This window comes from Callospermophilus lateralis, chromosome 10 (assembly GCF_048772815.1).
Source record: "Callospermophilus lateralis isolate mCalLat2 chromosome 10, mCalLat2.hap1, whole genome shotgun sequence".
Classification (NCBI taxonomy): domain Eukaryota; kingdom Metazoa; phylum Chordata; class Mammalia; order Rodentia; family Sciuridae; genus Callospermophilus; species Callospermophilus lateralis.
The window spans coordinates 76,601,895-76,627,893 of NC_135314.1; the positions used below are offsets into that span (position 1 = coordinate 76,601,895).

At 37.6% G+C, this 25,999-nt stretch overlaps 1 protein-coding gene and 1 non-coding gene across 4 annotated transcripts; one reads left to right on the forward strand and one right to left on the reverse strand.

Annotated features, from left to right (window-relative positions):
- Lnp1 (leukemia NUP98 fusion partner 1) lies at positions 1 to 24,457 on the reverse strand. Of its 3 annotated transcripts, none has more exons than XM_076868490.2 (5): positions 24,332 to 24,457; positions 10,668 to 10,735; positions 9,090 to 9,284; positions 2,859 to 3,089; positions 1 to 467 (listed from the first exon to the last, which is right to left on the reverse strand). In XM_076868490.2, the coding sequence occupies exons 3-5, from the start codon at positions 9,243 to 9,245 to the stop codon at positions 318 to 320; spliced, it is 537 nt and encodes a 178-aa protein (XP_076724605.2). In that variant the 5' UTR covers positions 9,246 to 9,284; positions 10,668 to 10,735; positions 24,332 to 24,457; the 3' UTR covers positions 1 to 317. The 3 variants fall into 3 exon arrangements, with proteins under 3 accessions (XP_076724605.2, XP_076724607.2, XP_076724606.2); XM_076868492.2 differs by lacking the exon at positions 24,332 to 24,457 and adding an exon at positions 24,035 to 24,112; XM_076868491.2 differs by lacking the exon at positions 24,332 to 24,457 and adding an exon at positions 24,019 to 24,066.
- Positions 13,855 to 13,961, forward strand: LOC143409076 (U6 spliceosomal RNA). The gene has a single exon (XR_013092587.2). It is a non-coding gene; the product is annotated as a U6 spliceosomal RNA (small nuclear RNA).
- Positions 24,458 to 25,999: the final 1,542 nt, after the last annotated feature.

The following is a 25,999-nucleotide window of genomic DNA, read 5'->3' on the forward strand; positions in this document are numbered from 1 at the left end:
AAGAAGAGTTGGTAAAGATGTGTGGGTAGCTCTTTAAAAATCTTCATTTGCATTTTCAGAAATTACTTTATTCTATTAAAATACCTTTTATTCTTTTATTCCCATGAAAAGGCAAGAAAGCAGATTACTCTCAAGCAAGATGCCAGAAGCAGTTGGAGGGTGACTCAAGTCGTCTTGAGGAGCCCCATTCCAACCGCCCACCTCTGTCACTCAGCATCTGGGATACCCTTTTGCAGCTGCCATTCTGCCCTCCTGGAATGGTGAACTGGGCCCAAAATAACCAGTGGTGCCTGTCATCACAACATAAAAATAAAGAACTATTCCGGCCCTTTTTCAACCAGGGAGGCCATGGATACTTCTCGGGGTTCTTCCTTGGCTGAGCTCCTTCCTTCTTCCACCTTCTTTCGGGATCTTATCTCCATCCTCAGACACTCTCTCTCATTTCTTTCCTTTCTGCTCTCAGGTCCCTGAAAGAGAAGGGTCAGGAAAGGGGAGAGATGCACCAGAATCTCTGTGCCTCCCATTGCTCCCAACCACCAGACATGAGGAAAGCCCTGCCCTGTAGCCAATGTCTAGTTCTTAGTTTCTAGTAATAAATCAGCATAACCCCAAATCATCATATTGCCAAAGGTTTTAGTCATAAAGAGAAGGAATCCAGGGTCCTGGGCATCACTGCTGGTCTGAAAAGGATGCCAACCTGCACATGACCATGACTCCTGTGCTCTAACATACCAAAGCTAAAGAATGTACAGTACAGTTAAATTAAGTCTCCTGGCGTTTTTTGATAAGGAAAACAAGATCACATATGGAATGACTCTAACTTCCCTGTGTTCATTACCTTATATTATGTAATATTAGAGTTTGCACTAAATTTTAATGTGAGAACTGTGTGAAAAAATGAAGTGTTGAGAAATAACTTCCAACCATGTTAGCATTCCCCAGTAAGTTGCCCAAATGGGACAGGTGGAGGCCGGGGGCGGGTGGTCCACATTTATTCACTGATTTATTGAACACACAGTGTTGTTGTAAGATTAGGAGATAAAGTACTAAATGAAGAGACTTTACCTTCTAGATATTCCACCTAGGGGATGGGGGGAGATAGACCATCAGTAAATAAGGCTAAAAGGAAGTAAACAATGATGATAAATAAAATTGTAACTACAACAGGCGACGGTGATATATGGTAGGGAACTATGAAGAAGGGGAGATTCTTTTTTAAAAAAGTTTTAGTTGTAGATAGACAATACCTCTATTATTTTCTTCATTATTTTTATGTGGTGCTGAGGATTGAACCCAGTGCCCAACATGTGCTAGACAAGTGCTTTACCACTGAGCTACAACCCTAGCCCCAAGAAGGGGAGATTCTTCAGTGTTGATGGTCAGGGAGTTTCTTTGAAAGGAATTACTGTGCAAAAATAACATGCATAAACATGGTAATGGTATCTATGTATGCTTCTATTTTTTAAAAAATAAACAGATAAAATCCCTTCTCCTCCCCCTTATTTGAACTGTAAACATTAGGGATCCAGTGATGAGTGGTGGTCATGTGGCAGAACTCAGCCCTACAAGCTAAACATTGTGGAGGTGTCTTATTACCACAATAGTGTCTGCTACTCCATGGTGTAAATTGTTTCTTGATACCTAGATTGTCTCATTCCATCCATAACCATTCATTGATTGAAGTCAGAAAGCAAAACAAAGACGCTTAGATAGAAGTTAAAAGAAACTTTAAAAACTGTACTAGTTCTGTACATGTGCTGCCAGATGATTTTCATAGACCCATCACTTGTATTTATCTGATCAAAATTCATGTTTAGCAGTTATAAATGTTTCTAATGCTGGTCAGAACAGTACAAAAACAGTATAGTGAATATTGTTTCAAATTTGGTCTTTACCTTTTTAAGAATAAACACTATGCAAGATATACTTATTAATAATGATTTGAAATTTACTTCCTCATTTCTTCACTTAGAAAATCAGAAAATTATAAGAAAAATAAGTCAATTGAATTTCTAAATACTGAGGTGAAAGAATTAATATTGTTTGTCATGATTAGGCCACAAAAGCAGTTTCTGGCTCTTTCAATGTTCAAATATGTGAAATTTAAACCAACACATTAGTATTCATTTGTTAGTAACAAAAATTAGTAACAAAAAATGATATAGCCATTCTTCCCTACCTGTGGGGCTAATGTCTATGGATTCAACCAACTGAAGATGAAAAATAACCAGGAAACAAAATGGTGTCTGTATTGAATATATAATATACACCTTCTATTTCTTGTCATTATTCCCTAATCAATATACTATAATAACTATTTATCTATTGTTTACATTGTATAAAGTATTATAAGAAAATTAGAGATAATTTAAAAGTAAATGGGAAAATGTAAAATATATGAATGTAAAGTATATGGAGGTTATATGCAAATAATACTCTACGTTGTATAAGGGACTTTAACATTCATAAATTTTGGTACCCTTTGTGTGGGATGCTAGAGATAATACCTTAGGGAATACTTTATATACATTTTAAAATTTGCTGACAAACCCCACTGTTTATTGTAGCTAGCTTTAGAAAAGTGTGTAGATTGTTATAGTGGAAAAATTTTAAAAGAATCTACGTTTTGAATTTTTAATTTTACGTTACAAAAATTTTATAATATGCTCCTTAAAATTGACATAAAATAAAATATTTAATTTTAGATTAGTTGTAATAAACTCAGTGTTGTTTTCATTGATCTTATTACCAAGCTGTAAATGGAGAAGTTAAATTTGTGCTCCTCAAACTTGAGGATGACAAAACCTCTGGGTTTTCTTTCCCAAGGGGCTCAAATGTGTACTAGCTCAGTTACATACCAGAGAGACAGAGTGTTTGGTTTTAAAGCACAGTTGCTGTTCAAAGGACTCTGAAAACTCCTGAATTTTGGAATGAGAGCTTCCTTTTGATTCCAGTGACTCCTTGAGTGACCCATCCACTGAGCATTTCCTGTAATATCGCATGTGAGCACAGTTTCGGAATTCCTGATCCTCATGAGAATGCCTTCGAGGTTGGTGGTCACATGATGTCATTCTGGGAAGCATAGGAAACTGGGGATATAAAATTAAAATTTTTGTAACATAAAGAGAATGTACAATATTAGCACAGACACAAGATGCCCATAAACTACTAATAAACATTTCTAATATTTAACTGAAATTTTATCTTCTTGATCGAATTAGATGGCATTAGAGCAGATCATGCTAAGTGAAGCTAGCCAATCCCTAAAAAACAAATGCCAAATGTCTTCTTTGATATAAGGAGGGCAACTAAGAACAGAGCAGGGAGGAAGAGCATGAGAAGAAGATTAACATTAAACAGGGATGAGAGGTGGGAGGGAAAGGGAGAGAGAAGGGAAATTGCATGGAAATAGAAGGAGACCCTCATTGCTATACAAAATTATACATTGTTATATTAAATTACATATAAGAGGAAGTGAGGGGAAAGGGAAAAAACAAGAGAGAGAAAAATTACAGTAGACGGGGTAGAGAGAGAAGATGGGAGGGGAAGGGAGGGGAGGAGAGGGGGGATAGTAGAGGATAGGAAAGGCAGCAGAATACAACAGACACTAGTATGGCAGTATGTAAAAACGTAGATGTGTAACCGATGTGATTCTGCAATCTGTATACAGGGTATAAATGGGAGTTCATAGCCCACTTGAATCAATTGTATGAAATATGATATGTCAAGAGCTTTGTAATGTTTTGAATAACTAATAATAAAAAAAGAGTTTCAGAAAAAAAAGATTTTTCTCTACAATGAAGGAGCAGAATCCATTGGTTAAAATATTAAATAGAACATCCGAGGACCAGTTTAATTGCTTGCTACTCTACCAATGATTTTTAAACATTTCTAGTTAAACCATAAACATTTGAGAAATAGCATAAAGATTAATGTGTATGTAATTTCAAAGTAAAAGTATAATGGGAGAGTCATAAGAAAAATATAATTTATATTAAAAAGCTAATGTGCACCAAAAGCAATATAAAATTAAGCTTTAGACAAAAACTAAAAAACAATGGCTACATATTATTGTTTAATAAATATCTTGCACATAAGTACATCTCATTTACATACAGACATAGAGATATAATAACACAATAAAAACAATGTTAAAATCACAATTGGAAAAGCAGCAGAGCATTGAAAGTTCCTATGTAACTTTTGCACCAAGATATTGGTCTTCAAATTGCCATATGCTGTGCACTTTTTGGTCTTTATCTTAATTATTGACTGGTGTTCAACTTAGTTGCCTGCAGGGGTCGCTGGAAACACGTTTTCCTTGCTTTCTATCACTGCACCCTCTGGTTTTCCCTTTGATCTTTTTGCTACAGTGATTTAAACATTTTTGTTTACTTCTTCCTTCTCCAAGGATAAAAAATTTATACATTCAGGAATGAGTAAAAGGCTTTTAATATGGAATGCACAGCATGGCAAGCCAAAGGTGTAACCAAAGAGGAAAAGGTAAGAAAATATTTTACTGGCAAAAAGGGAAAAAATCATGTAAGCTGCTCAGATACAAAGTCTATTGGTCTTCTTTCTAGACCAGTGGCAGGAGCTGAAGTCTTATTGGTAGAGATACCATTGCGGAGAAAGCATCTTGTCTGAATTGTAGTCTTAGAGAATGTTAAAGATTAAACTCTGTTACAGAAATGTGTGTCTCTGTGTGAGCTATGTCAAGCATGTTGTGTATGGAGGTTTTCTAGTGTTTTGGTTTTTTGGTTTTTTTCCTGAAGAAGTCCTTGAAATAGTTATTATCTCAGACTGGCTGAGCGAGCATGAGCTCCCAACTTTCCCAGCTCTGAATTTTGTCCAGGTGTGACAGAGGAACTTCGTCTTGGATCAACAATTTTCATAGAGATTAGAAAGGTGAGGGGATGATGGTACACGAAGCTGCAGCAGGGAGGACTGCCCATGTTAGTGCCTGTGCTGGGCAGTAGAGTGGACGCACTGACTAAAGACCAGGGAGGCCATGCCATTGAAAGGGTGAGGTGGTGCAAAATGAGGTACAAAATGAAAAAGTGACCAGGTATGAGTCTGGGAGGAAGGCAAGCCATGGGTGCATTCAGACAAAAATAAGGAGGAAGTAAACAAGCGATCCAACCAGCTCTCTGGTCCTAGCTTCTGGTGCTTCTTCTTACAAGACCATCAATCCCAGCAGATCAGGACCCAACCCTCATAATTTCATCTAACCTTAATTATCTCCCAAAGGCCCCATCTCTAATACCATCCATTGAGGATTAAGCTTCAACATGTTAATCTGGGAATCATGTACCAAATGGCAACCTTCAATAGAAAATCACAAATTATCTTCCCATTGTAATATGAGAAACATTAAAGACAGCTAAGGCCATGAGGTTGGATAGGAGGAGTAACTTATAGTGTTTCAGTAGCACAGTAGGGTAACTATTTTTGACAACAATTAATTGTATATTTCAAAATAGCTGGTAGAGAGGATCTTTAATGTTCCTAACAATGAAATTATAAATGTTTGAGGGACTGTGTATGCCAATTAATCTTATATGATCATCATACATTGTATACATATATTAAAATATCACACTCTACTCCATAAATTCATACAAATTTTTCTTCATGGTACTACAAATTGAACCCAGGATCTCATACATGTTGATATACTGTACCACTGAACTATACTCCCAAATGGTACAATTATTAAGTCAATTAAAATAAAAAATTATTTTAAAAACAATAATAAGGGAAAGGTGAAATTAAAAACTCTAGAACTTATGGTAGTAATTAACTAAAAGCATCTAGAAAAAAAAAACTTTCCAAGTTTAAACATCACTGACTAATAATAATAATAGGTACTTACTAGGTAGCAGGCACTGACCTAAGCACTGAACATACATTACTCATTGGATCTTCACAACAATCTAAGGAGGTGCTTGCTATTATCATCAATCCCACTTAAATATGGTATATTTGAGGCAGAGAGAAGTTAAGCAATTTGCTCAGAGTCAGGGTACTAATACATGAAAAATGAAGGAGGAAGCTCCACAGTCCTGCTCTTAACTCCTTCATTGTTCTATGATAGCTCCTCCACATTAGCACCTTGTATAAAAAAAAAAAAAGTATACAGAACATTAAGCTAAATGTTCCCCCCAGAGAAATATCACTGAAATCCTATTGTTAATTAAGGATTCTGGTAGTGCTTTGTCAAAATTAAACACAAATATCCAGGTGCAGTGGTGCATGCCTGTAGTCCCAGATACTCAGGAGGCTGAGGTGAGAATACTTGAGCCAAGGAGTTCAAGGTTAGCCTAGGCAACATAGGAAGACTCTGTCTTTTAAAAGCAAAAAGTTAAATACAAATCTAATCTGGAATACAAGAAGCCATTTACTATCAATTATAAAATGCTATAGTATACCTTTTCTCTCCAGGTTTGTGAGAAAACCTTTAAAGGAGCCAAGCCCCAACTCATCCATATAGTAAATAACTGCAAGAGAACTACCCCTATAGTGACATACTGCTGTAGAAATGATAGTATGTAGCTGGCTTAGGTCAATCAGGGATAAACATTAAAATTATCTTTCACAGCTTTAAATTTAAATAAATGATATGGAAATTTTTACTTCAGTTTTATAATTCTGTGATAATGGTCAGGGAAAGCAGATATATTCAATAGCCAAGAAAGATTTCACTTTTTTTTTTTCCACCAAAGACAACAGGACAGAAAAAGCAAGATTTCTTTATTTGCTTTTAACGAATAATCACAGGTTATAATGGGTTTGGACAAAAAGCAATGTTCTATGAGAAGAACTAAACTTTAATTCCTTGTTATACTTCATCCTGCCAATCTGTATATTATACTAGACCAAAAATTTACACAGGCATGGGGATCATGTATGTCTTCTTTTACCCTGTCATCCGATTGTGTCTGGCACATAGTGAGGGCTCAATAAATATGTTATATGAATTAATGCTGATCATAAGACTGATAAGATGCATTAGAAAGCACATGCAAAACAGGAAAGAAAGGAGAAGCTCTTTGTTTCCTATAAATGTGATATTAATAGGTAAATATCAATAGATTAATATTTAGAAAGGAAATGGCCTTAGATTGGAGCAATTAAGAGAGAAGAAAAATAAGGGTAACAGTAACTCTTTTAGAGTTATTTTCATTGAGTTCAAAGTAAAACACAAAAAATTGAAAAACTGAATTTTTTCAGATCTCCAAAATAAGAAAAATTTTAGTACATTTAGAGGTATGAAAAGTTAGTATACAATACAGATTCAATTTACAAATGTATAGCATTATGTAGATAGGGAAAGAAGAATCAGATTCCCTGTTTTCCAGCACTTTGTGTATAACTCCTCTGCATTTTATTTATGTTTATGCTTCTATGGTCTCTTTTCTATTTAGTCAGATTATAATTTTTATTCCATATTTTGTCTCCATAAGTAAATGCATGTGTGTTAGACTGATCATTATAAAATTCATTGTTGACTCAGATGCTCTAAACCTATTAATTCAGGTACTCTTAACCTATTGATTCAGATAAATAATATTTAATGGATGCTTCAGAAACATTATACAAATAAAATCTGCTATTTCCCAAGAGCATAAAGGCAAATAATACTGCAAACTAAAAGTGAATTCTCTAAATAGGGTGTATTATCTAAGTTAAAATTTGAGAGGTGCTAAAGTTTACTCAAAAAACTATATTTTGTAAACCATATTTTTTCCTTTGTTTTCATTTTTCCTGTGGCTATAGGCACTGTTGTGATAAAGAGTAAAGCAAAATATTTCCCTTTACTTATGCCTGTTCTCACACTAGAAACCGAAGTATCTCCATACTCCTATTATCATACATTATGGACACCTTGTTAGGTGTGGAACATTAATTATATTTAGATTAAATGAGAGCATGATAAGCAGGTCTATTGTTTTTTTTTTTTAATATTTGTTTAGTTGTAGATGAAGGTCTATTGTTTAAAACAGAATGAGAGAAAGTTAAAGCTGGAAGGTTTCTCGATCGCACCCTGTTAAATATTCTTCACTTAAGGAAACAGAAGCACCAAGAAGTGCTGACAGCCCTTTGTCCTTTAATATGCATTTGGTAAGAGGCCTATTGTGAAATATTTGGTCTTAAAAAGGTCTCATTTTCCAAGTTGCTGACCAATGGCACTAAAAGAGGTTCCCATGCACATATTAATATAATTCACAGTCATTATGCATCTTGGAACCCTAAAACTAAAAATTAAGTCAAGTCAATTTACCCCTAAGCTTTCTGGTTTTGGAGTTGGCAGAAACAGGGGTTAGAGAGCAGTGTCTGGAGCTGAAATTCTAAGTGACTTGGAAAGAGAGAAGCCATTTTACTGCTGTGTGACAGTGAAGCAGAGGACATGTATGTCTACTGTGGAGTCTTCCAGCATCACAGTAGGCAGACAAAAACACTCTGTTACCTGTTTTGAGCCCACACCTGGCAAGGCCACCCACTTTCCTCACCACAGCTTTCTGCTAACCCTTCATTCACCAGACACCTGGTGCTCTGCCTAGCCCTGGGAAAACAGGGCTGAGGATTGGGGAGTTTGGGTTCCTGCTCTTGTCAGAGAACCAAATGGAAACACCAGAAAAAGTATATCACATATATCAATAGTAGTGATTTGTTACATGGAATGTAACAAATGTATATGATATGTATATGATATAAACAAGACCTCAGAGGTCTTGGCACCAATAGGGGAATTATTTTCAGTATTTCAAAGTGACTAGTAGAAATTACACATTGATTGACAGTGTTACACAGACTAATTATAACATCAAGTTTCTTTTCTTTTGCCTTGAATTCTGCCATGCTGTGGGATTATGCCAGGCTTATAGGAGCTCTGAAGAGCAGTGAAAGATATTTTAGATTACTAAGATTAAGGAAATCATTACCAATAGATAAAAATCAGGTCACTTAAAGAACAAGATGAAATGATAAAAAGGATTTTTGTAGGTATGAATAAAGATTCAAAAAATTCTCTAAGAGAAATCCCCTCCCCATTCCACCTCTCCCTTGGTTCTATGATAACAACTCACTGGGCAGGGCAGGGAGGTTTTCCTGTAACTGGCGTCTTGTGGTCGGTGGTGTTCCCGGGGTCCTCTCTCCTCCTCCTCTCTCCAGCTGTGACCCCAGAAGCTGCTCATCCATTTGGCAAAAGATACATCATCATCATCATCATCTTTGTGCTCCATTTAAAGGTGATTCAAAACATTGAAGTCCTGTTCCTAAGTCTAACAGAGAGAAATATCACCTAACAGGGCTGACTTGAAACCCAGGATTCTCCCCGAAAAGACAAAACGAAGCTGATATTTTTAAATGGTCTCTGATAATGGCATCCTTAAAGGAGAAAGGTTTACTAACAACCACTTCATCATGAGGCAGCCTTGGGCAATGTCTATTTATAAATTGTGCAGCCCACACTACCCTCCCCCTTTTTTTAATTGAGAGGCTTTTAATCCTCCCATTGCTGGGGCTTGTGCCTCACAGCCTAAGGGTAGAAAGCACAGTCCACTGCCTGGTTTTCCCTGTGCTTTGCTGCCAATGGCATGTGATGGCATCTCCAGCTGTCAATGATGATGAAGCATGACTCTCATAATATGTCAGGCCAGCACTGAAATAAGGCCACATTTAAAGGACAGACTGACAGCAGCTTGCAAGATAGCCAGCTGTTGGCAACCTGTTTCTAGATCTGGATACTCTCCTAATAAATCAAATACATATTAACAGGAAATCTAGCTCTTGTGTCAAGGCAAGCAGTTTGTACTGAAGTATTATATATGTGTGTGTACCAATATAAATAATATACATGTACAATGTACAAATCTGAAGTACACCACTTGGGTGAATTTTTACTATGTATACCCTGTATTACCAACCATGACACAGGTTAAGACAGAACATTCCCAGTTCCCCATTAGGCTCCCTTTGTCCCATTTCCAATCCACATTACCTTTAAAAGGTTACTACTCCTGACTTCCACTCCCTTAGATTAATCTGCCTATACTTGAACTTTCTTTCAGTGGCACTGTACATTATTATTTTTTGTGTGTCATCCAACATTATCAAATCTGTGAGATTTGTCCACATTTTTTCAGTAACAGTACTTCATGTGGCATAGTAATGAATTGCATGAATATCCCACATTTTTTTAACTCAATAATGTATGGTCATTTAGGGCTGTAACATGGGTCATTTCCAGTAAGGGCTATTATTTTTTAAAACCTTCTGTGAACTTATCTTCCCTGTTTTCAGTCATTTTTTTCAAGGTAAGGAGGATATTAAATTTATGGAGCCTCTACTGTGTTGCATATGGAGCAGAGTATCTTACAAATGCTGTGTTCTTTATAACAGCACTGAGAGATATTGAGGAGTAAACTGATCAAATTATGTTCTATGCATGTACAAATATGCCACAATGAAACCCACTATTCTGTACTAATATTTTGCACCAAAATAAAATAAAAAACCTGTCACTGAGAGATTTGTGTCACAGTTTATAGATGAAGAATTTGAGATTTAAGTAGTTTATCACTTGTCCAAGGTGAAATTGTTGCTAAGCAGCACAGTCAGGTTTGAAGCAAGTCTCTCTACCATTCTGCCAGTATTCCACAGACCTTGGAGAAATCTTGCATTTTCATAAGGAGATTCTTGGTGATTTGTCAAATAAAAATCCTTTCTGGAGCTGAAAAAGAAAAGATAAGCTTGATAACTATGCACTAGTCCTAGAGCCTGGTACCATAATTTATACTTACATAAAAAGTAAAATAATCAAAACCTAAAATGGCTTGCAAAATTTTTACTTCTTGATTTAAAAGAGATTCATGCTTGCTGTTTTGTAATATTTTTATAATAATTGGAGGAAGGCTGCTTCTCAATGACTCAGGAAAAATTATAACTGTATGCCATCGCTGTTGGCTGTCTTTGTTACTACAAAAAGACATAAGATAACTCCCCTTGGATTTTATTCCCCAGTTCTTCCCCTCTCCCTCCTGCCCTCCTTCCCCTTTTCTACCTCTCCTCTACTGATCTTCAAAGGCATACTGTATTAGTCAGAGTCTTTCAGAAAACCAGAATCAATAGGAGTCAGGGTTCTCCAGAGAAACTGAATCAATATATTGACTCCCTTTGGGCATTCCTTCTAAAAACAAGGATTCAAGTGAATTATTTGAACTGAAAAGGAAATTCTCAGGTCAGAGAGTTCCAACACACATACACATACACATATGAGGGACAAGGAATGAAAAAGAGGAATTGATTCATGCAATTATGGAATTTGAGATATCCCAAGATCTGCCACTTGCAACCTGAGGGACCAAAACAGGTGTTGATATAGTTCAATCTGAATCCAAAGCTATGTCAACCAGGGGAGCCAATGGTGTAAATCCAAATCAAATACCAGGAGAAAATGAGATTAAATGTCCCAACTCTAGCAATGAAGCAAACAATTTGTTCAATTCAAGCTCTCAGAGTAGGATGATGCTTACTCACACTGGAGACAGCAACCCATGTTTCTGAGTTCACCAATTCAACTGATGACCTCATCATCATCTTCCCAGACACACCCAGAAATGATGTTTAATTTAATCTGGACATCCCATGGCCACACTAACATATAACATTAACATTACAGCTACTAATCCATTCTTGAGAATTCTATCTCAATTTGTGTTTCTCTCAAGTTGGGGGAGAGCACATCCCAAGGATGTGAGGTCACTCCAATCACCTCTGATAGATGGGCCTCTTGACTCCTTCTCAGGGTTGTCTCATGAGTTTTAATTTGTGTTCAGTTTTCCAGATTATTTGATTTTCAACATTAGATTGAGAGCCTGACCAATTTGCTCACTCTCTTTAGTTAGGCAGTTGATTATTAAATGCAGCTGTCCCCAGACAGAGATTAATCTTTTCCAGGCAGTTTTCTGGATAAATAACCAGAAAAAAAAAGGGGTGGAGGTTTTCTAAGCACATTCTGAACATTTTTGAAAATTCAGAATTTTGTCCTAACAAACTCCTGAAGTGTATGTCTGTCTGTGTGTGTGTGTATGTGTGTGTGTGTGTATGTATGTATATATACATATATATATATATATATATATATGATATATACATGATATATGTGTGTGTGTGTGTGTGTAAATTGCTTTGTTCCCTTTGTACCCAACCCATTCTAATAAAAGATCAAGATGAGAATAAATAAAATGATTAAGAAAAAAATGTAAAAGATTGATTTCAAAATGAAACACACTGATTTTATAATAATAGGAAAAACTAAACAAACAAACAAACAACAACCAAAAAAAAAAAAACAGTGCCTGGGGACATACAGTGGAAGGAAGCATTCATGATGTACTTTTTGTTTTTTTAATATTTTTTAGATGTATGGACCTTTATTTTATTCATATGTGGTTCTGAGAATCGAACCCAGTGCTTCACACATACTAGGCAAGTGCTCCACCACTGAGCCACAGCCTCAGCCCATCATGATGTGCTTTTCATGACTACTCTTGAGATGCTGTGAGGTCTGGTCTCTCTGACGGTTGTGTCTGTGATCATACCTAACAGAGCTGACTATGAGACAGCAGGGGTGGCCCCTACACTTTCCCAGAATACTCCCAGATTTTGTTCACAGTCATGAGGCAAATAAAATGATGTCATAGACAAGCAAAATTTATAATAACTGACTGCCTTTGGATAGTCCTTCTAAAACCAAGGACTCAACTGGACTGCATGAACCATACAGGAAGCCCTCAGACAAAACGCCCCACAGTGGGAAGCCACATTGGGACCCTATTAACTTGCATTGTTAGACTAACATAGGTCCTCACAGGTGACTTAACTGCAAACTATTTCTAAGTAAACTGTCTGGGATTGTATCCTTCAGTGTGTACTTAGATTATCATGGACTGCCTGGGCCCTAAAAGGCATGCAGGTCAGCTTTAACTCACTAAACAAAGTTATGATGGGCTTGAATTGCTACCTTATCAGGTTAAAAAAGGTTAATACAAAAACTTCAGGAGAAACCCAGATAACATTCTAAAAGCTAGCAGGCTTGAGAACCAAGAAAAGCCAATGTTTCAGTTCAAGTCCAAAGCAGAAAAGATCAATGTTCTATCTCAAGACAGCCAGACTCAGGGAAAGGTCAGGCTTTGTCTTATTCAGGTCTTCAACTGATTGGATGAGAGCCAACCGCATTTGGGATGGTGATCTCCTTTACTCAAACCATCAACTGAAATATTAATCTCATCCAAAATACCCTGACAAATACAACCAAAATTATGTTTTACCAAATATCTGGGTACCCCATGACCCAGTAAAATGACACATAAAATTATCCATCATACCAAATATTTGCTAGACCTTGGGAGGACAAGATGAACAAAGTTTCTGACCTCATGGAGCTTATATTTTAACATAAGGAGAATCATAAGTAATTTCAAACACATCTTACTATTAATAATATGGATCAAAAAGATAAAGGACACGGGTGAGGGGAGATACAGGAGAACAGAGACATTTAACATTATAGTGGAAATGCAAAGGTTATAAATGTCTTTGAACTTCAGAATGAAATTTTAATTATGCTGTACAAAAAGTAATCTGGTATCTAAATGCATGGGTGACACATAGAAGAGAGATACTAGGGACAGGGAAGGCATCTGAGGGCAAATATGGGGTTCAGAAAAGACAAGGGAAATAGATAAATGAGAAAAAAGGAGGTGTTATTGATTAAATGTTTGTGCCCCTAACCCCAATTAATATGTTGAAATAATTATCCCAATGTGATGGTATTAAGATGCAGGAACCGTGCTTGCTTCGGCAGCACATATACTAAAATTGGAACGATACAGAGAAGATTAGCATGGCCCCTGTGCAAGGATGACATGCAAATTCGTGAAGCGTTCCATATTTTTGAGATCTGACGCCACCGAAACGCGGTGGAGGAGATAACTTCATTGAAACCAGCAGCGACAGGTGTGTAATCCCCTAGCCTTCCCTCTCCACACAGCAGGGAAATGTTGGGGGCCCCTCCCAGCTCTCCCATGAGCGCTATAGCCAGACCAAGGGAATCAGGAGTGGCGCAGGACTCCCGGCACGGAACTCCTGGCTGCCGCTCCCACCAGTGCTGACAACTGAGGTCTCTGGCACCAGCAACCGGGAGCGTGGCTGCCGGAGGGCAAGCAAATTCTCTGGGGGTTCTCAGCCCCAAGCTCTACAGACTTGGGGTCTGAAGGAGTGGCAAACAGGGAGAGTGTGCCCAGGCGTTCATGAAAACAGGGCTCCCAGGAGCAGAGGACCTGGCGTGTGGCCAGTGTTGAGGTGAGCGTCACCGGTGAGCGGGGCCTGGCTTGAGGAAAAGTGGGGAAATGACTAGACACAAGAGAAGGCCCTAGGTACTCAGGACTGGAGACCCGCCCAGTCGGGGAGGAAGAGCTGCTGCACAGGGATTGGTTCCCGCCTATTGAGAGGAGAAGCTTGGCCCAGTGGGCACAGCTCCACCTACTGGAAGAGAAGTTGATCAAACTCTAAGACTGAATTTATTAAATTTTTTTTTAATTTGATTTTTTTTCTTTTCATTTTCATTTTTTGTTGTTGTAGTTTTTTAACTTTTTTTAATTTTTAAATTTTTTTTAATTTTTTAATTTTATTATTTTTTTATTTTAATTTTCATTTTTTTAATTATTTTTTTTAATTTTTCTTCTTTTTTTATTTTCTATTTTTTTCTTTTGTCTTTTCATTTCTTTTCAATTTTCTTATTCCCCCTTCCTTGAATTCTACCTGCTTGCTCTCATTCTCTTTAGTGACTTCTTCCTTTCCCTACTAATATCTTTCCTCCCAAGCATCAAATAAATTTATAAGAATAAACAGTAATTCAGCAGTCAAACAGAACAAGAAGTAACATGAGCAGCATGAAAAATGAAGGAAGAAAAGGAGTACAAACAATGCAGGACAGCCTAAATAATCAGGAGGACCTAGAGGCATCAGAAAAATGGTCATATAAAGAACTCAAGGAATACCTTAGACAGATGGAATGGAACCTTAAAGAGGATACAAGACAGCAAATTCAAACAGTGAAAGAACTCATTGAAAATGAATTAAATAAACAGATAAAAGAAGAAGTTAAGCATTTTTATCAGGAGATAGAGATTATAAAAAAAAATCAAACAATAATTCTAGAAATGAAGGAAACTATAAACCAAATTAAAAACTCAAATGAGAGTATCACTAACAGAGTGGAGCAAGTAGAAGCTAGAACGTCAGATAATGAAGACAAAATATATCATCTTGAAAAGAGTCTAGCCAACTCAGAAAGGCTGGTAAAAAATCACGAGAAAAGCATCCAAGAGATATGGGATAACATAAAAAAACCAAACTTACGAGTCATCAGGATAGAGGAAGGTATAGAGATTCAAACCAAGGGAATGAGTAACCTGCTGAATGAAATAAATACAAAAAACTTTCCAGAAATAAAAAAGGAAACGGATATACAAATTATAGATGCATACAGGACACCAAGCACACAAAATCACAGTAGACCAACACCAAGACACATTGTTATGAAGATATCCAATATACAGAACAAAGAGAAAGGAGGCAGATTACATTCAGGGGTAAACCAATAAGGTTAACAACGGATTTTTCATCACAGACGCTGAAAGCGAGAAGATCCTGGAACAACGTATTTCAAATACTGAAAGACAATGGATGCCAACCAAGAATTCTGTATCCAGCAAAATAAAGCTTCAGGTACGACAACGAAATAAAAACCTTTCATGATAAACAAAAGCTAAAAGAATTTGCAGCCAGAAAACCAGCATTGCAAAGCGTCTTGAGCAAAACACTACACGAGGAAGAAATGAAAAACAATGACGAAAACCATCAGTGGGATGTGCCTCGGTAAAGACAGAGGGCAGGGGGAAAGGTAATCATGGAGAAACAAACTAAATTTAAAAAAAACGGTAAATAATCCAACATGGCTGGAAGTACAAAACATATATCAATAGTAACTCTAAACGTTAATGACTTAAACTCTCCAATAAAGCGACATAGGCTGGTAACATGGATTAAAAAAAAAACAAATCCAAGATTATGCTGCCTCCAGGAGACACATCTGATTGGAAAAGACATACACAGGCTGAAGGTGAAAGGTTGGGAAAAAAATATACCACGCACACAGTCCTCATAAGCAAGCAAGGGTGGCCATCCTCATATCGAATAAAATTGACTTCAAGACTAAGTTAATCAAAAGGGATAAGGAAGGACATTATATACTGTTAAAAGGAACCATTCACCAACAAGACATAACAATTATCAATATTTATGCACCAAATAATGGTGCTGCAACATTCATAAAACAAACTCTCCTCAAGTTCAAGAATCAAATAGACCACAACACAATAACTATGGGTGACTTCAACACTCCTCTCTCACCATTGGACAGATCCTCCAAACAAAAGTTGAATAAAGAAACTATAGAACTCAATATCACAATCAATAACCTAGACTTAACTGACATATATAGAATATATCAACCATCATCAAGTGGATATACTTTTTTATCAGCAGCACATGGATCCTTCTCAAAAATAGACCATATATTATGCCATAGGGCAAACCTCAGTAAATATAAAGGGGTAGAGATAATACCATGCATTTTATCTGATCGTATTGGAATGAAACTTGAAATCAATGATAGAAGAAGGAAGTAAAAATCCTACATCACATGGAAAATGAACAATATGTTACTGAATGATCAATGGGTTACAGAAGACATAAAGGAGGAAATCAAAAAATTCTTAGAGATAAATGAAAATACAGACACAACATATTGGAATCTATGGGACACAATGAAAGCAGTTTTAAGAGGGAAATTCATCGCCTGGAGGTCATTCCTCAAAAAAAGGAAAAACCAACAAATAAATGAGCTCACACTTCATCTCAAAGCCCTAGAAAAAGAAGAGCAAAACAACAGCAAATGTAGCAGAAGGCAAGAAATAATTAAAATCAGAGCGGAAATCAACAAAATTGAAACAAAAGAAACTATTGAAAAAATTAACAAAACTAAAAGTTGGTTCTTCGAAAAAATAAACAAGATCGACAGACCCTTAGCCATGCTAACAAAGAGAAGAAGAGAGAGAACTCAAATTACTAACATATGGGATGAAAAAGGCAATATCACAACAGATGCTACAGAAATACAGAAGACAATTAGAAATTATTTTGAAAACCTATATTCCAATAAAATAGAAGATAGTGAGGACATCGATAAATTTCTTAAGTCATATGATCTGCCCAGACTGAGTCAGGAGGATACACACAATTTGAACAGACCAATATCAATGGATGAAATAGAAGAAGCAATCAAAAGACTACCAACCAAGAAAAACCCAGGACCGGATGGGTATACAGTGGAGTTTTACAAAACCTTTAAAGAAGAATTAATACCAATACTTTTCAAGTTATTTCAGGAAATAGAAAAAGAGGGAGCTCTTCCAAATTCATTCTATGAGGCCAACATCACCCTGATTCTGACACCAGACAAAGACATCTCAAAGAAAGAAAACTACAGACCAATATCTCTGATGAACCTAGATGCAAAAATCCTCAATAAAATTCTGGCGAATCGGATACAAAGGTACAACAAAAAATTGTGCACCATGATCAAGTAGGATTCATCCCTGGGATGCAAGGATGGTTCAATATACGGAAATCAATAAATGTTATTCACCACATCAATAGACTTAAAGATAAGAACCATATGATCATCTCGATAGATGCAGAAAAAGCATTCGACAAAGTACAGCATCCCTTTATGTTCAAAACATTAGAAAAACTAGGGATAACAGGAACTTACCACAACATTGTAAAAGCTATCTATGCTAAGCCTCAGGCTAGCATCATTCTGAATGGAGAAAAATTGAAGGCATTCCCTCTAAAATCTGGAACAAGACAGGGATGCCCTCTATCACCACTTCTATTCAATATAGTTCTCGAAACACTGGCCAGAGCAATTAGACAGATGAAAGAAATTAAAGGCATAAAAATAGGAAAAGAAGAACTTAAATTATCACTATTTGCAGATGACATGATTCTATACCTAGAAGACCCAAAAGGGTCTATAAAAAACTACCAGAACTAATAAATGAATTCAGCAAAATGGCAGGATATAAAATCAACACGCATAAATCAAAGGCATTTCTGTACATCAGCGACAAAACTTCTGAAACGGAAATGAGGAAAAACACTCCATTCACAATATCCTCAAAAAAAATAAAATACTTGGGAATCAACCTAACAAAAGAGGTGAAAGATTTATAGAATGAAAACTACAGAACCCTAAAAAGAGAAGTAGAAGAAGATCTTAGAAGATGGAAAAATATACCCTGTTCATGGATAGGCAGAACTAACATCATCAAAATGGCGATATTACCAAAAGTTCTCTATAGGTTTAATGCAATGCCAATCAAAATCCCAACGGCATTTCTTGTAGAAATAGATAAAGCAATCATGAAATTCATATGGAAAAATAAAAGACCCAGAATAGCAAAAGCAATTCTAAGCAGGAAGTGTGAATCAGGCAGTATAGCGATACCAGATTTCAAACTATATTACAGAGCAATAGTAACAAAAACAGCATGGTACTGGTACCAAAACAGGCAGGTGGACCAATGGTACAGAATAGAGGACACAGAGACTAATCCACAAAGTTACAACTATCTTATATTCGATAAAGGGGCTAAAAGCATGCAATGGAGGAAGGATAGCATCTTCAACAAATGGTGTTGGGAAAACTGTAAATCCATATGCAACAAAATGAAACTGAATCCCCTCCTCTCGCCATGCACAAAAGTTAACTCAAAGTGGATCAAGGAGCTTGATATCAAATCAGAGACTCTGCATCTGATAGAAGAAAAAGTTGGCTCCGATCTACATATTGTGGGGTCGGGCTCCAAATTCCTTAATAGGACACCCATAGCACAAAAGTTAATAACAAGAATCAACAAATGGGACTTACTTAAACTGAAAAGTTTTTTCTCAGCAAAAGAAACAATAAGAGAGGTAAATAGGGAGCCTACATCATGGGAACAAATTTTTACTCCCAACACTTCAGATAGAGCCCTAATATCCAGAGTATACAAAGAACTCAAAAAATTAAACAATAAGATAACAAATAACCCAATCAACAAATGGGCCAAGGACCTGAACAGACACTTCTCAGAGGAGGACATACAATCAATCAACAAGTACATGAAAAAATGCTCACCATCTCTAGCAGTCAGAGAAATGTAAATCAAAACCGCCCCAAGATACCATCTCACTCCAGTAAGATTGGCAGCCATTATGAAGTCAAACAACAAGTGCTGGCGAGGATGTGGGGAAAAGGGTACTCTTGTACATTGCTGGTGGGACTGCAAATTGGTGCAGCCAATTTGGAAAGCAGTATGGAGATTCCTGGGAAAGCTGGGAATGGAACCACCATTTGACCCAGCTATTGCCCTTCTCGGACTATTCCCTGAAGACCTTAAAAGAGCGTACTACAGGGATACTGCCACATCAATGTTCATAGCAGCACAATTTACAATAGCCAGACTGTGGAACCAACCCAGATACCCTTCAATAGATGAATGGATAAAAAAAATGTGGCATTTATACACCATGGAGTATTACGCAGCACTAAAAAATGACAAAATCATGGAATTTGGGAAATGGATGGCACTAGAGCAGATTATGCTTAGTGAAGCTAGCCAATCCCTAAAAAACAAATACCAAATGTCTTCTTTGATATAATGAGAGCAACTAAGAACAGAGCAGGGAGGAAGAGCAGGAAGAAAAGATTAACATTAAACAGAGACATGAGGTGGGAAAGGAGAGAAAAGGGAAATTGCATGGAAATGGAGGGAGACCCTCATTGTTATACTAAATTACATATAAGAGGTTGTGAGGGGAATGGGAAAATAAACAAGTAGAGAAATGAATTACAGTAGATGGGGTAGAGAGAGAAGATGGGAGGGGAGGGGAGGGGAGGGGGGATAGTAGAGGATAGGAAAGGTAGCAGAATACAACAGTTACTAATAGGGCATTATGTAAAAATGTGGATGTGTAACCGATGTGATTCTGCAATCTGTATTTGGGGTAAAAATGGGAGTTCATAACCCAATTGAATCTAATGTATGAAATATGATATGTCAAGAACTTTGTAATGTTTTGAACAACCAATAAAAAAAAGATGTAGGAACCTTAGGAGGTGGTTAGATCTTCTAAAAGACACTGCATATAGATCTCTTGCTTGTATCTACCATGTGACTGTACTATAAAAACTCAAGAGTCTGTACCTAGAAAAGGACCCTCACCAGAATGTGATCATACTGGCATTTTGATTGTAAATCCACACTCCAGAAATGTGAAAACCAAATTTCTACTGCTTATCACCCAACAAATCTGTTTTGTTATAGCTACCTGAATTAAGACAATAAGAAATGTGTCATGTTTCTAAGCATATGTTATGTTACAGACAATTAAGTATTTCATATTTCAACTAGGAATGAAAAGCAGAAAAACATAAAAATGTTACAATAAAGTTGGTCTTGTTGAAGGCTTCACAGTTGATTTTCTGTTTTCATGTGAATATATGTGTATAATCACTTTTGTTTGGGTGGGTAGGGTTATAAAAGTCCTAAAAAGGTTTAAGGCTTCAAGTGGGGTCACTAGCAATGTAATAAAGGTAATATAAGAACAAAAGGATTACACAAAATGAAAGAATGGGGAGGGCAAATGATTTATTTATTGATGCTTCTTGTTGTTGACAAAATGAAGCATCCAAGCAAAGCTTCTCTGTAAGTAGTAGAAAATATAAAGCCAGAAATCAGGGCAAGAAACATTTAGATAATGTATAAAAATGGCACCTGAAGCAATGAGATGTGCTTTGCTTACACATTGAAGAGATTACAAAACAAGATAAATTCTTATGAATTCCTGTATTTCAGGAAGCTCTAGAGCTGTTTTGTCCAGTAGAGTAGCCATTAGTCACATGCAACTATTTACATTAATTCTAGAGAATGGTTAGAGAATAGAATCAGGAAAATCTAGTCTGAATATCTTCTCTGAAACACCTTCAGTCAACCAGGAAGAATCATACATTTTTTTTGGTGGTGGTCTGGAGGAGTACCAGGGATTGAACTCAGGGGCGCTTGACCACTGAGCCACATGCCCAGACCTATTTTGCATTTTATTGAGAGACAGGATCTCACTGAGTTGTTAAGAACCTCATCTTTGCTGAGACTGGCTTTGAACTCGCAATCCTTCTGCCTAGGCCTCTGGAGCCACTGGGATTACAGATGTGTGCCACTGCACCCACCTAGAATCATACATTTTAAAAACAATAAGGAGACTTATAAATCGATCGTCTAAGTCACCATTCACATTACAAAGAAAGCAAAGTTTCTTCACAGTGACACAGTTCAGTGATATTGACATCTAAAATAAGAACTCAAGGCTTCCAAATGCCAATCCATTATAGAGTTTTCTGCCTCATTCAATTGCCTCCAAAGATACAGATCAAAGAGAGAGAAAACAGTTTCTTTTGAGTTCTGTTCATCTATCAAGAAAATGTTCACATATACAAAATTTCCATTTCTTTTAGAATCATGGGTTTGTTTTTGACTTTTATTCTTTAATATTTAGAAAAACAGAGAGCTAAGCATTGAATACTGGTTTGGAACAAATCAAAAGGACTAAATATTATCTAATTAAATCCTTACCATAAGCTGAAAGGAGTGTGTTTTCACCATTTCGCAGCTTAGAAAATCATGCATTCAGTCAGTAAGGTAAAAAAGCCTGTAATTGTGAATTCAGCTCTACACTACATGAAATTAGGAAATGGAAAAAAAGAGATGAATAAGCAAGGAGTGGAATTAAAATGTTTTCTAAAAGTATAAAAGCAACAAGTATGAATTCATTTGCAAAAATGCCTATTCTAAAAATTGAATCAATCCTTTAGGGGGATATTAGTTGATAAAAAAATGATTCAAGAAACTCTTCAACATTCATTCCCTTTTAAGAGGGGAATTGTGTGGCTGGGGGAAGGGAATGAGGCAGACTTTTTTCTTTTAATACTCTTTCTTAGTTGTTGATGGATCTTTATTTTCTTCATTTATTTATATATGGTGCTGAGAATTGAACCCAGTGCCTCACATGAGAGGCAAGCGCTCTACCACTCCATAACCCCAACCCCAAGGGAGACTTTTTTTATTCTAATTTGTTATATAGGATAGCAGAATGTATTACAATTCATATTACACATATAGAGCACATTTTTTCACATCTCTGGTTGTACACAAAGTAGAGTCACACCATTAGTGTCTTCATACACATAGTTAGGGTAATGATGTCCATCTCATTCCACCGTTTTGCCTTTCCTACCCCCATGACCCCTTCCTTCCCCTCCTACTATCTGGAGTTCCATCTAATTCACCCATGCTCCCCACCCAACCCCATTATGAACTAACATTCTTATGTCAGAGAAAACATTCAGCATTTGGTTTTTGAGGACTGGCGAACTTAGCATTATATTCTCCAACTCCATCCACTTACCTGCAAATGCCATAATTTTATTCTTTTTTAATGATAAATAGTACTTCATTGTGTATATATACCACATTTTCTTTATCTCTTCATTAACTGATGGGCATCTAGGTTGGTTCCACAGTTTAGCAACTGTGAACCATGTTGCTATAAACATTGATGTGGCTATGTCCCTTTAGTCCCAAGGTAGACTTTTAACACTAAACCTTTATAAACTTTGGATCTTAACCATAACAATATATTATTGACTATTCCAATAAATAAGCAATCCTTTTTGAAACCTTTGAATTTCAATGTTTTAGTTCCAACCAACAGTTTATAAATGCTTGCATTACACAATGCTCCAAGATGCCACAGAAAAACTGAAATTTCGGGAATATTTTCTTAAAAGGCAAGGTCAAGATCACATCAAGAGACAAGAGATCTACCTTTTGGGTGATGAATGGGGGGGGGGGAAGAAAGCAGTTCACCTCTAACAATCACTATCTGATCAAATTGATTCCACTCCCATATGTTTAGCCTATTTTCTTAGTTTGTGGCTAAGAAAACCTATTGCTTAAAAGCAATGTCCTGATAGGAATCTACATGAAGCAAGAGAAAAGCAATGATCCTGAAACTCTTTCAGTTTAGGCCATTTGATTTTAAATCAATTCGAGTGCCACTTAATAATTTTCTTTCTCTTTCCTTTAGCACTTCTGTGATGTTGAAAATCCTCCTGTACTCAAAAGTCAAATGATCATTTATAAAGTTTCAATGTAAGGGTCGGCAAACCACTATACCTGAAATGGGGAGCCAGTTATGCATTCTCATTCTCTGTTCTACTTGTCTTTTTTTTTTTTTTTCCTTGAAAATAGTGTTAACTCTAAATACTTTGCAACAGTTTCATATTTAAGTGGTCACGCACACAGCAAAGGAAAAACACTTAAGCTTTTGGAGATATAAAAGCTATGAATTGAAATCACATTTTGGGCATGACGGGATAGCTGAAGATATTGCAAAACAAGCACGAGGGTGGGCAGATCAGAGCACTGGGGCAGGCACATGACTTCAGGGAGCCTGGAGTGGGTTGGGTTGTCAGATGGGATCCAGCTCAAGATACCACTACACAAGGAAGACTGGAAGCAGGTGGGAAGCCTGGGGCCTCGCATTTCTACCTAGTCACTTAGAGAGTCTCTTAACGGTGTACACATCATTGCTTTCCTAACTGGTTCAGAATAAGAGTCGCAGGAACCCCGACCAACCCCTTTGGACTGGAATCACCCTGCCTTTGTCGGTTTCAACCTAGTTTTTTTTTGTCCCCTGCTATTGCCCCCATAACCTCAAATTAGTCTAAACTAAAATCTGGCTATGAGAGATTAAAAGACGGGCGATACACTAAGCTATCTTCACCTCTTCCCTCGCTCACTTTTAAAGTCCTTCCAATCAGTTGGTTTCCTCTACTTGTAGGCAGCTGAGTTAAAGGGCTGCCCACGTTCAAGAAAAGCCAAGGCGCGGAAAGGGGAAAACGGGATCCAAAACCTACCAATCAGCTGAGCAGCTCGGCCTACGCCCCGCCCACCATCCCTGCCAGCCTATAACTCCCACACTTTTTCCGTCTGTCCCGCCCAATCAGAGTGCCCCCCCCGGAGCGTTCCCGGTGATCTAATTGCCCGCCCACCCTTGCGCGCTGAGCGCCCTCCTCCGCCCCGCTAGGCAAGAGGACCTTTCATCCTAAAGGTGGACTGCAGGATATCTGCTACCACAGAAGGCCCCAGAAGTGATACTCCCAAACAGCAGCGAGGCGAAAGGAAAGAGAAAGGGCTTCTCTAGGAACGCCCACCGCACACGGTTTCCTCCAACCCGGAAGTGATCTCCCCTACCGTTGAGAGAGGAGGAAACCTAAGGCTAGGTCTTCCCGGCATGCCCTGGGCTTCCGCCGACCCTGCCCCTTTCCTGCCGTCTGCTCTGGCTTCCTAGCGTGTGCTATTGCTCATTGCTTTCCTTTACTCGGTGGGGACTTCCTTTTCACAATACCTTGTATCTCGGAGGCGGTGGCACAGGACGCTCAACATGGCCGCCTCCAAGCCGGTAAAGGCAGCAATGGTCGCAGCTGCTGCTCCAGTCTCCGGGAGTGGAGTGGGTCTTGGCGGTGGGACTCGGCTCAGGCACTAGGCTAGTAGAAGCGTTCCTGCTTCTGGGCGCGGGTGCCCTGTACCTGTGAACTGTCAGCGGTGGCGCCGCAAGGCCAGCCTAGGCTCAGGGGCGAACGGAAGACCCTGGAGGGCAGGGTCAGTCCTCCCTGGGGCAGCAGAATTCCCGAAGGTTCCGGTGCCCACTTGGAAATAGTGAGAAGCTGCCCCGGGCCGTAGAGGTAGAACCGAATGAATGCATCTTTACCTTCAAGGGCTGTCCGGGTGAGGGAGAAACAGCAAGGGGCTGCTCCTGAATTTAAAAACTCATTTCTGGCTGCCTCTGTACGGAATGGAGTTACACCAGGGTGCAGGTTACCGACTTCTTTGACATTTTCCTTTGGCTTTCCAAAAAAAATCTCGCTTTCCCCAATGACTCGGCATTTATTCCTACTGTTACACATAAGGGAAATATTTGCGAATGTCATGATTGCGTTTAGCTAAGAATCTAAGGAAGCCAAATTTCATTAATGATTGGTACATTATGATATGAATTGCTTTTGTAATTTCCAAAGTCTAGAACTTAATCGATAAGAACATTTTAATGAGAAAAAGCTGAATAACTTTATATGTATACAATATAACTTTATATATGTTTAAAGAGTAAAATAGTGTTGGCATTTTTATTTATTTATTTATTTATTTATTTTTTGATATGTTGGATGGGAGTAATGTCTTAAACTCTTTGCCTGGAAGCATCTTAAATATTTGTTTCACTGGAAATATACATACCCTTATACACATGGGAGACATTGGCACTCTATTCAAGGTGAAGATGCATTTTTAGTAAGTAGTTATATTAGTCTAACTTCTATATATTACTGCCTACAATGTGTGAGGTATGATACTAACCCATGAAAGAGCAGTAGGAGAGTAAAACATGTATTTTTTTGTTGTTTGGTACCGGTGATAGCCAGAGGTTATCAGGTTAGCCGCTGAGCCACGTACATCCCCTGCCTTTTTTTATATTTTATTTAGAGACTGGGTCTCGCTGAATTGTTTGGGCCCTAGCTAAGTTTCTGAGTTTGACTTTGAACTCTGCGATCCTTCTGCCTCAGCCTCCAGGATTATAGGCTTGTGCCACAGCTCCCAGTTATGGCTTGTTTTTAATCAAAGAAAATGCATTACAATATGGAAAAGAACCTGTGAACTGTTGAGAACTAGAGAAATGTCACTTAATATTGAACTCTTCACCACTGTTA